General features: G+C 62.6%; 3 protein-coding genes across 3 annotated transcripts in view; 1 reads left to right on the top strand and 2 right to left on the bottom strand.

Moving 5' to 3' along the window:
• ZMYM3 (zinc finger MYM-type containing 3) overlaps positions 1-5,628 on the top strand; it is a 32,760-nt gene extending 27,132 nt beyond the window's left edge. Inside the window, exons 18-25 of the mRNA XM_068412161.1 lie at positions 54-200; positions 1,008-1,132; positions 1,521-1,689; positions 1,811-1,962; positions 2,399-2,513; positions 3,425-3,679; positions 3,767-3,884; positions 4,298-5,628. Coding sequence (XP_068268262.1) covers positions 54-200; positions 1,008-1,132; positions 1,521-1,689; positions 1,811-1,962; positions 2,399-2,513; positions 3,425-3,679; positions 3,767-3,884; positions 4,298-4,499 — 1,283 coding nt within the window. The 3' untranslated portion in view covers positions 4,500-5,628. The remainder of the gene's footprint in view (positions 1-53; positions 201-1,007; positions 1,133-1,520; positions 1,690-1,810; positions 1,963-2,398; positions 2,514-3,424; positions 3,680-3,766; positions 3,885-4,297) is intronic.
• A 605-nt stretch (positions 5,629-6,233) lies between these two features.
• Positions 6,234-7,130, bottom strand: LOC137669710 (gap junction alpha-3 protein-like). The gene has a single exon (XM_068411970.1). It carries the CDS (start codon positions 7,128-7,130, stop codon positions 6,234-6,236), a length of 897 nt encoding a protein of 298 aa, XP_068268071.1.
• A 931-nt stretch (positions 7,131-8,061) lies between these two features.
• GJB1 (gap junction protein beta 1) lies at positions 8,062-8,942 on the bottom strand. Its single transcript, XM_068411994.1, has one exon. It carries the CDS (start codon positions 8,940-8,942, stop codon positions 8,103-8,105), a length of 840 nt encoding a protein of 279 aa, XP_068268095.1. The 3' UTR covers positions 8,062-8,102.
• Between the last annotated feature and the right edge of the window lie 7,385 nt (positions 8,943-16,327).

The following is a 16,327-nucleotide window of genomic DNA, read 5'->3' as shown; positions in this document are numbered from 1 at the left end:
CAGACAAAAGACTTTCAAGAAAGTTGGGTTTATGATCTGCTTTTGCATTGCAGACCTGGTGAGTAACCAGAGTGCAGAGGGTCTCCTGGAGGACTGTGATCTGTTTGGACCGGCACGGGACGATGTGTTGGCTATGGCTGTCAAGATGGCAAATGTCCTCGATGAGCCGGGCCAGGACCTGGAGGCTGACTTCCCTAAGAGTAAGAGCTGGGTGAAGCAGGCATGCAGGGCTGCTCATCCTGCAGCAGGGTCCTCCCGCTGCCCTCAGCCATTCATTGCCAGCAGCATTAAGAGCTATGTGAACTTACCTCCCCATGCCCTCTTGAGTGACCAGGCTTGAGGCCAGGAACTGAGGGTCTTGCAGATGACTGCTTGCAGCAGGGGTGAGGAGACCACCGCTCTTGAAGGAGTGTGTGTTTGTCTAAACTAACTGTCCTGTGGTGAACAGAGGTCTGCAAAGAAGGGCAAGTGAGAAGCTGATTCTAACAGCACAAAGAACAGGGCAACAGCGTTGGTGTGGTTATGGATGTTGATTCCAGAGGATCCAGCAAGGCAAGAGAGAGACCTGGACAGGGCATGACATCCTGGGAGATGGCAGAATTGCTGAGTGTCGGTTAGCAGGCAGAAGGTGGAAGAAGAGGCACGGACTTTCAGGAGCACAGCAGTGCTGAGGCAGGATGCTAGCTGCAAAGGCAGAGAATTGGGGTGCCTGTGCCAGGCTGTCCACAGTGCTGGGCATGAGGAGTGTTCCTCAGGTTTAAAAAACAAACAAAAAACTGTCAGAGGGGAGAATGTGGGGCTCTGGTTAGTCTGGGAAAGCTTAGCATCATCTGCCAGAGCTCTATTTCCTTTGTTGGGCTGTGGCTAAAAGTTCACGCCAGGCAGTGGTGGAGGGTGTGAAGCATTGGGCTGCGTGTTCCCTCTTCATCTTGCTGTAAGAACCAGGCCAGCACAGGGGACAGGGTGAAAAGTATCAGCTGAGCCCTTCTGCCTGTGTTTCCTTTCAGACCCTCTAGACATCAACCCCAGTGTGGACTTCCTCTTTGACTGTGGGCTGGTGGGACCAGATGATGTGTCCACAGAGCAAGATCTGCCTCGTGCTGTCCGAAAGGGTGGGCTCTCCATGGGTACTGTCTGCTTAAAGCTCTTTGGTTTGGAGTGGGAGCTGCCATTCTGGGCGTACAAGGTGAAGTGTGCCAGAGGCCTTTGGTTTTCTGGGAGGTTGTGACCTCTCCCTTCAGGGCATGCCTGGCCTGTGGGCTGCACGTTGAATAAAAATACTTGCCTGTCACTTCAGAGGAGCTTTGAATGCCACAGGTCGTGTGAGAGCTGGCCTCTTTCCTGCCTGTGGTCCTCATAACTAATGGGCCTTGTTGGCTTGGCTGTCAGCAGAAGGATGCCTGCTGGCATAGGCAAAGGCACACTGGGAGGGAGCTGGTGGTCAGCAGGCCTGGGGGGTGGCCAGGACTCTTGCATCTGTCCCAGGTTGTTGCCCAGTCTCACAGTACGCATCTCTGCAGGGGCAGAAGCGTCTGGTGCTCTCTGAAAGCTGTTCCCGGGACTCAATGAGCAGCCAGCCCAGCTGCACAGTGCTGAACTACTCATACGGTGTGAATGCCTGGAAGTCCTGGGTGCAAGCCAAGTATGCAGGGGGAGAGACCAGCAAGGGAGAGGAGCTACGCTTTGGCCGTAAGTGCACTGCCTGAATGGGGTGGAGTGGCAGAAAGCTCCCAGAAGCTGGGTCCCAGGGTGTTGAGGTGCTCCTGGGCTTGAAGGTTACTGTCTGAGGCTGCTGTGCTTGTATCCACAGCCAAGCCTATGAGGATCAAGGAAGACATCTTGGCCTGCACAGCAGCTGAGCTCAACTACGGCCTGGCACAGTTTGTCAAGGAGATAACACGACCCAATGGGGAGCGCTACGAACCAGACAGCATCTATTACCTCTGCCTTGGCATCCAGCAGGTGAGGAAGGGCTTGCTGCCCTCAAGTCTTCCACAGCCAGACCTAGGGGTCAGATCTGGTGAGCGGAGCTCATACCCTTTATTCTGCCTTCTGGGGACTCTCCTTCAGTGCCTCACACCAGGACAGCAGCCCACCTGGTTTGGTCATCGTTCCCAAGCCCAGCGGGTAGGGTGGCAGCTATTCCACAGCCTTGCACATCCTTGAAGAAGGCTAGGAGATCTCCCCAAACTCAGTCCCTTCTTCAGCACCAAGTCTGCTTTGTCATGCCCTAGGGTTTTCCTCACAGCTTGCAGAAGTGGCTGGTTTTAGGAGTCGGCCCTGCAGCTCTGGTTGTACAGGGAGAGGTGCTCTGCCTGTGTTCCCTGGGCTCTCTGGGGAGGGTTTGCATTCCAGGTGCTGCTGTGTCTCTCTTGACTGTGTGTTCTGTCCTTTCTAGTACCTGCTCGAGAACAATCGTATGGTGAATATATTTACAGACCTTTACTACCTGACCTTCGTGCAGGAGCTGAACAAGTCCCTGAGCGGCTGGCAACCCACAGTCTTACCAAATAGTATGTGTCTCCAGAGTACCTTCAGTCACCACATGTACCCAGTTTGTGCTTCTAGGCTTGGATCCTCTGGTCTGATCGTGCTCCCCTAGCCTCAGCCCTCTTCCTTCGCATAGGCAGCACGATGCTGCTGTGTCTTGGGGTCATACTGACCCTTACCGACAGCGGAGCCAGCCTGGTTTACACCTCAGCAGCTTCTATTGCCCGGAGTCAGGGTAGCTGGGAGGAGAGCACAGCTGCTTTGTGTCCTGGGACAGTTTGAATCTTTACCAACACTTCACAGTGATGTCTCCACCCTTTGGCAAAGAGGATACCAAGCCAGGAGGCATGCTGGCCCATGCCTTTGTGTTCCCAGCACACGGGCAAGCCCTGCACACTGTGTTAAGTGTTGGCCAGGGTTGCTCTGCTGCTGCCTTTCGAGCAGACTAACTTAGAGCTCTGCAGAGGCTTTCTGTGATGCTGTGACCTGGGCTGCCTTCCCTGCTGTGTTTTGTCAGTGGTTAGTTCACAAATCCAGCCTCATCTCTGCCTATTGGCTGTCCCAGGCAGAGGCATTTGGCTCCGGACCTGTGTGTCTAGGCAGGAGCTGTCTATGTCTGTCCTGCCTGGTGCTTTTCCTTATCTTATGCTGAGTGTGGTGGAGCACTGACCTGGAGTTCATTTTGTGGCCATCTGTAGGAACGAGCAGTTAGGATTGATTTGGGTTCTGGCCTGTGGTTTGGCTGTGCTCTGGGGTGGCTTGTGGCTGGGCAGAGCCAGCATCTAGCTCTGCTCATGGCTCTGGAGAAGTAACCTCATGGAAAAGGGGATGTTGTGAAGTGTCAGTCTTTAGCAGTGAGCTTGCCTGGGCAGGGTGAAGGGATTGCCACCAGGCCACTGTTGATGTGACCTGGTTCTTCCTCTGTGCGTTGCAGACGCAGTTTTCTCACGTGTCGAGGAGGAACACCTCTGGGAGTGCAAGCAGCTGGGTGTTTACTCACCGTTTGTGCTCCTCAACACCCTCATGTTCTTCAACACTAAGTTCTTTGGGCTGCAGACAGCAGAGGAACACATGCAGCTTTCCTTCACCAATGTGGTGCGCCAGTCCCGCAAGTGCACCACGGCCCGTGGCATGACAAAGGTGGTGAGCATCCGCTACTATGCTCCTGCCAAGCAGAAGAAAGGCCGAGGTAGGGTCTGACGGAGCATCTCTCTGTCCCTCCCTCTGCCTCGCCCATTGGGTTCCAGCCATGATCCTGCTCTTTCCCTCTCTGCAGATGGCGGCTCTGGAAAGCGGAAGCGCGAGGAGGAGGTGCCGATGCTGGAGCAGCGGGAGAACAGGATGAACCCACTCCGATGCCCAGTCAAGTTCTATGAGTTTTATCTCTCCAAATGGTGAGGCTTTCTCTGGAGAAGGGGCATGTGCCATTTTGGGGCCACCTCTCAGTTTTGGTGGGACCCTGTGGAGTGGCTGCTGCTCTCCAAACATTTGTATGGGAGCGTGAAGCCTTGCCCAGGGTCTGCACTGCTTCTATAGACCATTGTTGAGAGAGTGCTTCTCTCTGGCCCCTTCCACTACTTGCCTCTCTCCAGACAGGCAGGAGTGTGCAGTATGAGTCCTGGTGCTTGGCTGGTTAGGGGCTTTGGTCCTGAGTGAGGAGCTGCAGACTCAGTTTGTGTCCTCGTCTTGCTGAAGGATGAGAGGCTGTGACAAGCCTTGAGCCCCCTGTGATAACCATGAGGGCAGGCCAGGCTTTCTGAGCCCCTGGAGCTGATATCCGAGGGCTCACCTTCTCCTCTCTTTACAGTCCTGAGAGTCTGCGGAACCGCAATGATGTCTTCTACCTGCAGCCCGAACGGTCGTGCATCGCCGAGTCCCCACTCTGGTACTCGGTCATCCCCATGGACCGGAGCATGCTGGAGAGCATGCTGAACCGCATCCTGGCCGTGAGGGAGATCTATGAGGAGCACAGTCGGCTCAGCAGCCTGGAGGACGACATGGACTCTTAGAGGGAGGTGCTGCTGGGCTGGCTGCACTCCAGCCCTGGACACCTTGTCTCTCTGCCTCCCGCTGCATGGCAGGGGCGGTGCAGCACGGGGAGGGGACGTTGCTGTGGCAGTGCTGTCCCTTCATCGTTAATGGACTTGGACATCCCATCCTGCTCGTTACAGGCCTCTCCTACGTACTTGGCCTCCACACTCAGCCCTGCCTCCTGTCCTGGCTGCTGGGTGACCATCTTGCCCGGGGCCAGTCCCCACGGCACAGGGGTGACAGAGCCCCTGGGGCAGCTCCCCTTGCCCAGCCCTGTCCCCCGATACCCCCAGCCCTGAGACTACCCCTCTCTCCCCTTGCCCCGGGCCAGGAACTGCACAATACGGCAGAGCACTGTTTGGGACCAGTGGCCTGAGGCATTTAATTCCCCCTTCCTTGAGTATCCCCTCACATGGCACATGGCACGGCAGGAATGGTAGCTCTGCTGCTGTGGCAGGATGGTGTTTTCAAGCCAGTGGGGAAGGACCACCAGCAGCCTCAGAGCTGTTGGGTCAGGGGAAGGGCTTGTTCCCAGGGGTGGGAGAGGTTTGGGCTGGCTGTGGGGAGCGGAGGGAGCCAGCACTGGAACATGAGGGCAGAGACTCGGCCTTGCCACAGGGACACCTCCCTCAATTTTGTCAATGTTTTCTGAGTCGGTGGAAAATTGATGGAGGCAGGTCGGTGCCAGCGGTGCCCCTCTCTCCCCACTGTCCCCTGTCCCGGCGTAACCCTCTCTGGTGCAAGGTGCCATTGGTGGGTCCCTCTGCTCCAGCTGCGGGCTCAGGCAGCTGCTGGCAGAAGCAAGGAGCTCTGCCTGGCCTCCCCCTCCCTCCCAAAGCAGGGGGGTGCCAGTGCCCTGCCTGGGGTGAGCCTGGCTCCAGCTGTGCCCCTCCTTGCTGCCCCCTGCCCCTCCTTGTGTTCTGGTCGGTTTTCTTGAGCTGTACATGGGTCTCCCATTGAGCCTGTATATATTGTTCTGGGCCCTGGCCTGGGCCCTCTGTTTTATGTGTCCCTGTGGAGAGTGAGCCACTCACCAGTCTTGTTGTAGTGATGCCAGGGCAGTAGGAGTAACCCTGTGTCTCTGGAAACCATTCATTTCAAATAAAGATGCGGAAAACTTTTGGCAGCCTCTGCTTTTCCCCCTGGGCAGGGTGGGCACTGCAGGAGAGCAGGACCAGTGTCCCACTGTGGCCGTGCACCTTGCTCTCGTCCATCCCTGCTTGCCTGCTGCCCACGCTTCCTGCCTTGTCTGGCCCCTGGTGCGCTGCCAGCTCTGGCATGCTGGGATGGCCCATAACCCTGCGCCCGCTGGTGCTAGCCTGGCATGCCCTGCCCATCCCTGCCCTGCTTCACCCTGCCCGTCCCTTGCTCATGGGGCTGCAGCCCAACCCAACCCCACCCCACGGTGGCCCTGCCCTGGCCACACTGCGTCTGTGGGACGGACCGGTTGGAGAGCAGTGCCGCGGTGCCCAGGGGCAGAGCAGGAGTCGAGTGAGGTGCAGTGGGTGTTTATTTGCTCCCCCAGGGCTGACAGGCCCCTGCCCCGCTGCTCCCAGGAGCACAGGAAGCAGCCGAGTCATGTTCTCGGGCCCCTGCCCATCTCTCACGCTGGCCGTGGGGTCCATTCCATGAGTCTGGCAGGGCCCGGAGACAGAACCACAACAGTGGCTACCTGTGCGTCACCCATCCCTGAGCATCCCAGCAGGCCACGTTCACACTGCCAGGTCTGCTGCTCGTGCCTTCCCGTGAGACCCACTGGCCGCACCGAGCCGTGTACCTGCCTTCCCCAGGGGTGCCAGGCCACAGGGGGGTGAGCCAGCAGCCATGGGGCTGCCACTGCTGGGCAGGGTGATGAGGGTGCTGTGGGGCCCCGCAGGGCCACCAGGACTGGGCAAGATGTGGGACTTGGGGTCTGGCCCCTGCCGGCACTTGGTGAGACCCAGGTGGTAGATCTCCACCAGGTTGAGCAGCAGGGACACACAGGCCACCCCAAGCATGAAGAGGATGAAGATGGTCTTCTCCGTGGGCCGGGAGATGTAGCAGTTGACAGTGTTGGGGCAGGGCCAGCGGCTGCAGGTGTAGAGGGGCTTCAGCTGGAACCCGTACAAGGCGTACTGGCCCACAATGAAGCCCACTTCCAAGAGAGCCTTGAAGACAACGTTGCAGACATATGTCCTCAGGATGGCCCCCTGCATGTAGACCTGTCCCCGTGTGTCCCCCACAGGGAGCCGGTGCTGCCCAGGGCGCTGCCGCCTAGCCCTGCTGCTGGCCCGCGCCGCCGCTTGCTGCTGCGCCTTCTCCTCCAGATGCACCAGGTGCAGGATGTGGCCCAGGTACACGAGGCTTGGGGTAGAGACAAAGATGATCTGCAGGACCCAGAAGCGGAGGTGGGAGATGGGAAAGGTGCTGTCGTAGCAGGCGTTCTGGCAGCCGGGCTGCTGCGTGTCGCAGGAGAAGCCAGACAGCTCATCGCCCCAGACCTGCTCAGCAGCCGCCCCCAGCACCAGGATGCGGAAGACGAAGAGGACGGTGAGCCAGACCTTCCCCACCACTGTGGAGTGCTCCTGGGCGCTCTCCAGCAGCCGCCCCAGCAGGCTCCAGTCCCCCATGGCACGTGCTGCGGTGCCCTGCAAGACAGCTGCCCTCCAGACACGGTTACCCCACAACCCGCTGAACCACCACCTGTCCCCCGCCCAGGCGGGCATGCAGGGACCCAACCCGGGGCTGTCCCTGGAGTGTCCCCACCCTGCGTCCCATGGGACCCCCTAACCTGTCACGAGGAGGGCAGTGGGAGCAAAGACCTCTGGCAGAAAGCAGCCCCGCCACACTTGGAGCACCGTGGGGGACAGTGCGGTGGCAATCCGGCACGGGGACCCCTCACCGTTGGCGGGTGCGTGGGACAGAGCCCGGTGCTCCCGCGCCGTCGGCTCCCCTCAGCGGGGTGGTGCGGGATGCTGGGAGGCCCCTTCCCGGCTGGTCCCTGGCTCCTCAGTGGGGTGCGGACAGGTCTGCCCAGCTCCGTCTGTCCGTCCACCCCGACGGCAGGCACAGGGTTATTGGGGCATGAGGCAGCTGCGTGCCCCATTGGCTCTCATTGTGACTGGCAAATGAAACAGCCACTGGGGAAACTTTTTCCCTTTATTTTTGGTCTGGGCACATTTCTAAATATATTCGGGGCTGCAGGGGCTGGTGCTGGGGTAGCGCAAGCCCTTGGACACTGCTCAATGCCACCCAGGGGTCACTGCTCCTGCACGCCAGCTGCCAGGGCACCGTGGCCGCGGCCACGGCCTCAGCCCACCCTGAGCACTGCAGCCCCCACAGTCCCCCATGGCACCCACCTGGGCTAGGGTGCAAGGGTGAGCACCCCACGCTGGCACCCCAGCCCCTGGCACGTCCCGACTGGAGCAGAAAGGAGAGAGGCAGCGCCTGAGAACGGGGATTTAATGGCCCAAGGTGTCCTCCTGGCTGTCTGGGAAGGCTGGACCTGTGCCTGAGAGATGCTGTCCATGGGACAGGGAGAGCACAGGGCCATGGGGCAGCTGTGGGGAGGGGCAAGGGCTGGGGTCCCTGCGGCACTGGCCCTAGCAGGCAGAGCAGCGGTCACCCTTCTCCTGCAGGCTAGGGTTACGGCGCAGCATGTCCTTGAGGGAACCATCCTGCTCCGTCAGCAGCTGGTTGATCTCGTTCTGCTTGTACTCGGAGGAGAGCTTGTGCCCGTAGAAGGAGCCCTTCCCTGACGGGGGGTTGGAGTTGTGCCGGCCTCGACGGGCACAGGCCTGCACCACCAGGTAGACCAGCTCTGCCATGTTGAGGACGATGCAGATGCTGGAGGTGACCAGCATGAAGACGGTGAAGATGGTCTTTTCGGTGGGCCGGGAGATGAAGCAGTCGACGGTGTTGGGGCAGGGGTAAGCCTCACACTTGACCAGCCGCACCATCTGGTAGCCCGGGTAAAGCATGTAGAAGATGTACATGAACACAGCCTCGAAGAGCAGCCTGAAGACCACACTGCAGACGTATGTCCACCACAGTGAACCCGATATGCGCATCTTGTGCTTCTTCACCTCCTCCATGTGCTTGGCGTCCGCATGGCCCGTCAGCACCAGCAGCTTCTTCTCCTGGTGCTGCTGGTAGGCCACATGCATGGCCACGAGGAGGGCTGGCGTGGTGACAAGGATGAGCTGCAGGGCCCACAGACGGATGTGGGAGATAGGGAAGAAGTGGTCATAGCAGACACTGTTGCAGCCAGGCTGCTGGGTGTTGCAGGTGAAGGCAGATTTCTCATCCCCCCAGACACTCTCAGCTGCCACCACCAGCACCATTATCCGGAAGATGAAGATGACGGAGAGCCAGATGCGCCCGATGGAGGTGGAGTGGCGGTTCACACCGCTCAGCACCGTGTAGAGGCCAGCCCAGTTCATTGTTCCTCACGTCTGCAGGAGCAAGCAGCAAGAGAGGGTGTTAGGAGTGGGAAGGGCCCCTGGCTGAGAGCCACCGTGTCCCAGCCCTGGTGGCAGCAGCCCCAGGAGGAACCTGGGAGCAACTGGCTGCCACAGCCCTGGTAGGTGGACAGCAGGATGGACGGACGGCAGTGTGGCTCCCACTGCTGACACGCGTCAGGGCAGCGTTTTGGCCGGAGCAGGCAGGAGACCAGTTGGCCGCGCAGTGCCAGCTGCTCCTGCCCTGCCACCCCACACTGGCATGGGGATCCTGACCCACGGCTGCCACAGAGGATGGGGGTGAAGCTCCCACACCCCCACAGGGACCCCAGATCTGCACCCAGCACTGAGATCTCTGGCTAGGAATGGACCCAAGGAGCTCCGTGGGCTCCTCTGCACAAGAACCTCCCTGCCCTCATTCCCCCCGTTCCCTGCAGGAGTGGGGCTGGGGACCCCCGAGCTGGGGGTAACCCTGTGCAGCCATGCATTGCCACCCTCCTAGAGCCATCCCTGCCTGGGAAGCATGGGGTGACCCCGCACCCTAACCACAGACCCCCGCCAGGGCCACCCGCCGGCACTGAGCAGCCCCGGGAGCTGCTTCCCACCCTGAGCTCGAGGCTGAGGGAGCTGGAACCTGCCCTCCAGCCGCCCCCGGTGTGGAGGGTCCCGGCGGCGCGTACCTGCCGGTGAGGAAGGGTCCTCGTGAGCTGCCCCCCAACGGCCCCTCTAAGATCTCATGTCTCCTGCAGGAGAGCTCTGCTCCGCCTGCCCTCGTCTCTATCCGCCACTGCCCTGCACTGGGAGTCATATGCTGCTTTATAAACTATTTACATACAATGGGGCCTTTATCGGGCCCTGAACAACACACTTTAGCATTCAGATCCAACGCCCTGACTTCCGCCCACCCCGGCCAAACAAAGTGCCTGTGTGTGCATTCCCGCTGCCTGGCCCCGCACCCGCTCCCACCTCACTCCAGGCTGACCATGACTGTGGCCTCCCCCCGACTGCCAGCCGTGGGGTGCTCATCGCTCTGCCCAGCGGGACCCGTGATGCAGGTGTCATCGGGCTGGACGGGCACTCGGGGTGCCTGGGGGTGCTTTCCCCAGGATGCATGGCAGAGCTCAGCTGCGTGCCCATCCCACATGGGTGGCACGGGGCGCCCTGACCGGAGCTGGGGTCTGGCTGCTCCCCAGCGTGGCACTGAGCAGCCTGTGGGGACATGTGGAGCTGGGTGCGCTGGGTACAGCCCCTGTGAGTCCCACCATGCCCTCGAGGCTCTGCTGCCAGGGGGTCAGTGCCAGCAGCGATGGCTGCGAGGGTGCTGGAGCTGCCCTGCACGTGCCCCGTCCTGTTGGGGACATGGGAAAGAGTCCGCCGGGGGTGACGCTGGCTGTGCGCTAGCAGGGGCTGCGCTCAGTGCTGAGCCACGCGCCGCGGGAGCTGTGCTCCTCTCCCAGGACTGGGGGGCCACTGACGCTGCCCCACTGCTCAGACATGCTGGCGGGGGCAACAGCACCTGTGCTTGCAGACACCCCATGCCTGTGTCCCTCAGGGCTGGTGTCCCAGCCACACCGTCATGCTGTGCCCCATCCCTGTGGGGATGCTGCCATGTCCCTTGGGTTTTGTCCCCAGCCTCATGTGGGGAGCAGCACATCCAGTAAAACCTACCAGCTGGAGGCCTGTAGGGCTGCTGTCATGGCCAGGGCAAAGGAGGTAGCGGGGCAAGAATGCCATCCCAAACACCACCTCCACCCCTTAGCCCAGGGTGCGAGTGCCTAGAGCTGCTCAAACGGTGGTGGGCAAAGACCCTCTGATGAAGCTGCAGGGAGGGCAGCTGGTGCCCAGGCCATGCTCTGCTCCTCGCCCTGCTGCCCCCCCACAGCAGCCAGCACTCCTGTGTCTGCCCTTCCTGGCCCATGGCCGAGCCCTTCTGCGGCCCCCACCCTGGGCCCCCCCAGTGTCCCCCAGCTGGGGGACATGTTGCCACCCCCACAGCAGCGCTGTGCCCACCAGGGTCTCACCTCAGCACCGGGACAGGCAAAGCTCTCGGGGAGCGCAGTGGCCTCAGCCTCCAGCGCAGCACCCTGGACTTTATACTGCCCTCCAGCGCGTCACCCACCCCCTCCCAAACAGCCTCGCTCCTTCCAGGACTTGCTCCCTGCCAAGTAAACACCGCAGGTGTGTCTAGCCCACACTCACACCGCCAAGGCACCCACTGCCATGGCTGAGCATCCCTCGGGGACAGCCCAGGGACCACCGCAGCACAGAGGCAAGGCCAGTCCCCCAGGATGGTCCCCGTGGGAGCAATGCGGTCCCCCTGGCCGCGCTCCCCTGCTGTGAGCATCCTCCCCACCACGTCCCCTGCAAGCCAGGCACATGCACCATGGCGGGGCCCCTCTCCCCATCCCGGGGGATGGCTCTGGGCACCACTAGCACCCAGCGCACCTCGATCCACTGCTGCAGGCTGCTGGCTGGTCCCTGGGGAGCCACCAACACCCAGATATAATGTGTAAAAGCGCAGCCTGGAAAGGCAAACAGCCTGTCAACGATTAACCCGGCTAACGGCCCACTCCAAGGTCCCGCTGCCCAGCACCCTGCGTGGCCCCGCAACGTGCTGGGACATGGCCACCCTGCCCCGCATTTTGGGGCCGCGGGGTGGGCTGCAGGACCCCGCACACCATCCGCAGTGTGAGGATGGCAGCGGGGCCACTGTTCCCCGCGCGAGGATGGCAGGGTGGCACTGTGGGGTGGCGGGGGGCGACGGGGGAGGTCCCCCCGCAGCGTGGTGGGGGCGGTGGGCAGTGAGGGGCCGGACAGCGCCGGGGGTGCGGGGCGGGTGGGGCCGGCCGGGGCCGCAATCTCGGCGCACGATAAGCCGCCGGTTGAGTCAGCAGCGCCCGGCGGGGAGCGGGAGCAGCCGCAGCCGCCGGCACCGCCCTGGCCGCGCACCCGGGGCCCGGGACGCGCCGCGGGACGTGCCTGGGACCGGGGGGGCCCTGCCCGGAGCCGGGTGCGGGGAGGGGGGGGGGGGGGGAGGCGGAGGGGGGACACAGGGGAGTGTCGGGGGGGCAGACTAGGGAGGGCAGATGGGCAAGAGGCTCGTGGGGCCGGGCTGGGGGGGGCGGGCTGGGAGGTGCCGGCGGGGGCAGACTGGTGGGCACTGGGGGATTTGTGGTCTGGGCTAAGTGGGGGGAAGCACAGGGGCGGCTGTGCAGGAGCCAGACTGGGGGGTGGGCACTGGGAGCCAGGCTGGGGGTCCCTGGGGGGCTGCAGGAGGCGGGCCGGGGGCAGCGGGGCGGGGCGGTGGCCGCTGCCCGCCGTGCCGGCTGCGACCGCCCGCGGCAGCAGGTGGCGCTGCGGGGCCGGGCCGGGCCGGGCCGGGCCGGGGGGCGGTGGGGCCGCAGCCGCCCGCGGCAGCACCCGGGGGAGCTCAACGCGTGGGAATCCACCTAAAAAATATATAAAAAAGGAAAAAAAAAACAGGAAAGAGGAAGGAGGAACGCGGGGGCTGCTGTGCAGCCCGGTGCCCGCCCTGCAGGCGGCAGGACCAGGAGCCCCGGTGATGGGCGGGAGCTGCCGCTGACCTCCCTGCCCGGCCTCCGGGCACCGCCGCCTGTTTGCGGTAGGCAAAACATGTTGTGCAAAAGCCAGCGGTCAAGAACAGGCTGTACGAAACAACCATGGCCGGTGCTGCCTCCAGTGCTCAGAAACTGCCCCATCTGCAACCACGTGGACCAGAAATGGGCTCTTTGTTAATGAATGACGTTAATTGTGAGGTTAATTTGGTATCTGAAGTTGCAGCAAAGAGCTCGAGGACGTGGGCATGTCGAACACAGACAAGCTGATGAGATAGGCAGGGCTGAGCCAATATCCGGATGGCGGGACAGGGTTGACGCAGCTGCTGGCACCTTGCTGGGGTCAGAGATCTCCCAGCCCAGCAGTCTGCATTGGTACAATGGAGGAAATCAAGGTCCAGCCATCACTGAAACACCTCTGCTGCCAGGAGGAAAAGGGTGCTGCAGAGCAGGCTCTCAGAGACCCCTTTCCCCTGCCGTCCTGCCCAGGCAGGGGTGACCCTATGCATGGCTCAGCCTTGCTGCCAGCCAGGATGGCTGCTGCAGTGCAGGGCCTGCCAGCCTTCCAGACTCAGGCTGACGGCAGCACAAGTGTCCCTGGATCCAGGCTGCCGCCCTCAGAGAGACAGAACCTTCTGGTTTGAGTCAACTCTGCCGGGAAGGGCATTGGCAGCGGGTGAGCACAGAAATCCTTTGTGCCACTGCAGCACAGGGCAGGGGGGCTTGCAGTGCACCCCATAATGGCTTGTCCTGCCTGCCTGCGGGTCTGCTGTCCTGTGTGCTGGGTGCATCAGGGTGCGGGAACCAGGACACTGACCTGGTGATGCTGCTGTGTGGAGCGGTGTCCCTGCCCTCCTGCTTGCTGTGGCTCCCAGAGCTGGCAAGGGCCAGGCACAGGTCACTCATTCCCTTTTGCATGCCAGGGACACACTTTTGTGGTTCAGTTCCCTTATGCTTCTCTTTGCCAGCAGCTCTAAACATGTCCCCCGAAGCTGAGGATGTCCCACAATTGTCACACAGTTGTTAACTGCACGTACCCTCTGGGACACAGTGTCCCCTGGGCTTTGCCAGGTCTCCAAAGAAACGCTGCTGATGGTCAAGGACACCCAGGACAGATGGCAGGCTCGGGAGTTCTGCAGAGGCAGTAGTGGAAGAGCAACGTGTCTGTCACCCTTGGGGTCCTAGCTGGGGTGGCTGTGCTGGCACGTGGGACAGCAGACAGCTGGGGCTGTGCAAGGATGAGGAGGGGGGACAGAAGGGCAGGGCAAGTCCCTATCCTGGGGCAGAAAGGCACCTCCCCTTCAAGAGGGCACTAGGCACTGCAGCTGGCAGTGATGCTGGCATCACAAGGATGGCCCACTGGCTGCCGGGCAGGGCTGGCCCCTCTGCTCGCACCACGACAAGGCGGCTGCTGTTGGAGCTGTGCTGCAGAGCACCGTCATTTCCATGGAAACCCGGCCTTGTGGCCTGATGTGGGTTTTTTATCTTGATTCCTCTCACAGCCGGTCACTAAACAGGGGCACCCAGCAGCTGCGAGGGAGGGCCCTGGGACCACGGTCCTGGGGCTGTCGGCTGGGTTGGACCAGAGGGGCCAGCAGTTGGGGTGGCTCGGGATGGGGCTGCGGGTCATGGTTCAGGGTGGGCAGCCATCCCCCCACCCAGAGAGCTGAGCCCGCAGGGAGCAGCTCTGCCCACTGGCATGGAAAAGCCCAGGGGAAGGCAGCCCTGTGCCTGGGGCCTGGAGTCCCATTGGCTCATCGGAGCCCCATCACGGCTCTGCTCTGCTGCTACCTGTCCCAGGTGCTCCGCAGCATCCCTGCCCTTGGCAGCACAGCATGGCACGGTGCGACACAGCATGGCACGGCACGCTGCCTGTCTCCGGCACCTTCCCCACCCTCTCCATCTGCCCTGTGGCGAAGGGCCTGCCACCTCAACCCATGCCTATGCTGCCTACCATGTGCTGCAGCTCCAGGACACCGGGCACGGGCTGGCAGGGGCTGCGGGACCCCCACACTGGGCAGCACTGGGGGCCATGGGGGATCCAGCACTGGGGCTGCAGCACAGTCCTGAGCAGGGTGACATGTGCGGTGGCACTGCAGCTGCAAGGGCCCCCCGGGAGAGCAGGGCAGAGACCCCCACGCAGTCTCCTGCACAGCCCCTGCCTGCCCCCCACCTGCGCCCCGGCCCCCCTGGCTCGGGGCCTGGGCTCTGGCTGCACTGCCTGCACGCTGCCTGGAGGCGATTCAGGCCCTGTGCCTGGTTTCCATGGCAACCCCAGCTGAAATTACGTTAAAAAGAAATGAAACCAGCAGCTTTTCTGGTTGGCAAGCAGGGGGAGGGGAGCTGGGCTGGGAAAAGCTGGAGGGAGCTCGGTGGAAGGGGGCTATGGGGCACATGAGGTCCCACATGGGGTCCCAGAGCTGTTGGGGAGAGGCAGCAGGGCTGGGGGCATGCGGGGACCCCCCCCAGTGTGGCACCTGGTGTTGGCAATCCTGCATCACACGGTGCTGGCTTGCAAGCGTGTGGCGCTGGGGGTCCAGCACCCCAGCCTGGTGGGGTGATACGGAGGTCCTCCTGCTGCCTCCACAGGGTGAGTGCCAAGGACATGGGGACCGTCCGGACCCCTCTGCCAGCAGGCACGGCCATGGCCAGGGTGGCTCTGAGTCAGCATGGGGCACCCCACCCAGCCTGGGAGCCCCTAGCCCCTGCACGCTCCAAGAAGAGGCGAGACACACCACTATTAAAAATATCACTTCTGTTTTATTTGGAATTTGTTACTCTGCGCGGGTGACAGGGTATAAATACATTCTCCAACAAGCATCCTCACCCTCAGCCCTGCCCGGGGTGGGGCTGGGGCAGGGTGCAGGGCCAGGGGTGCGCTGGCCCCAGGCAGTAGGGCCAGCCGGCACCGGCGCATCACGGCCACCAGTGTGGGCAGCGTCTGCCGGCCGGACCGTCTTGCACAGGGACAAGTTATGGTGTCCCCTCAAGGACCCGTCCCTTCCTCCTGCCTCCCCCGGCCCCGGGTGCCAGCGCCCACTGTGGGGGGCTGAGACTGGGGTGCCCTGTGTGGGCTCCTGGGCAGCGCCTTCTCCACGCCCGGCTGCACCAAAGACCCTTTCCTCGAGCTCCGCTACCCACAGCCGTGTGCAGTTCCGTGGCCGCCAGCAGCCCAGCAGGTGCCCCAGCCCCGGGGTGGGTACTCCCAGCCCCATGCAGGCTGCATCGCCTCCCGCAGCAGCCCCTGCCCAGGCGTCTGTCCCAGCGGCACACCTCAGATGCCAGAGCTGGGCTCACCCTGCGAAGGAAAGGCCCCGGTGGGAGCGAGGTGGGAGGCGGAGTCGCTGTGGGAGCATGGCTCACCCTGCTCCTGCTGCTGGCTCTGCTTTTGGGCAGCCATGCAGGCAGGGAGGGCACCGCGTGGCCCTGGGGCAGCGGTGAAGGGAGCTGGGATGCTCCCAGAGGAGCAGGGCAGGGTGGGGAGCACTGGGACATGGTGCCAGGGGGCGGCCCTGGGTTGATGGGGGTGGGCAGATGGTGCTCACAGCGGGTGATGCCCATGCGGGGCGGCGGGTGGCACTGGCCGGTGGTGGCAGCGGGGTGGGCCTGGGTGGGGAGTGCTCCCGGGCGGGCCGTCGGGTCGGCTATTTGGCTGAGATACGTGGGCACGGGCGACAGAGGAGGGAGAATATCAAAAATACAAAAGAGCGCGGCCCGCGGCGCAGGAGGCAGTGCCCTGCCTGGCACCTGCCCGCAGCAGGCGGGGGCCGCAGGGGCCGGCACCGCGCGCAC

The sequence above is a fragment of the Nyctibius grandis genome, chromosome 13 (genome assembly GCF_013368605.1).
Source record: "Nyctibius grandis isolate bNycGra1 chromosome 13, bNycGra1.pri, whole genome shotgun sequence".
NCBI lineage: Eukaryota > Metazoa > Chordata > Aves > Nyctibiiformes > Nyctibiidae > Nyctibius > Nyctibius grandis.
The sequence above is the reverse complement of the archived record's forward strand: the minus strand, read 5'-3'. Positions and strand labels throughout refer to the sequence as shown.

Coding starts and splice junctions, on each gene's coding strand:
- LOC137669710 (XM_068411970.1), bottom strand. CDS start 7,130: ATGGGGGACTGGAGCCTGCTGGGGCGGCTGCTGGAGAGCGCCCAGGAG.
- GJB1 (XM_068411994.1), bottom strand. CDS start 8,942: ATGAACTGGGCTGGCCTCTACACGGTGCTGAGCGGTGTGAACCGCCAC.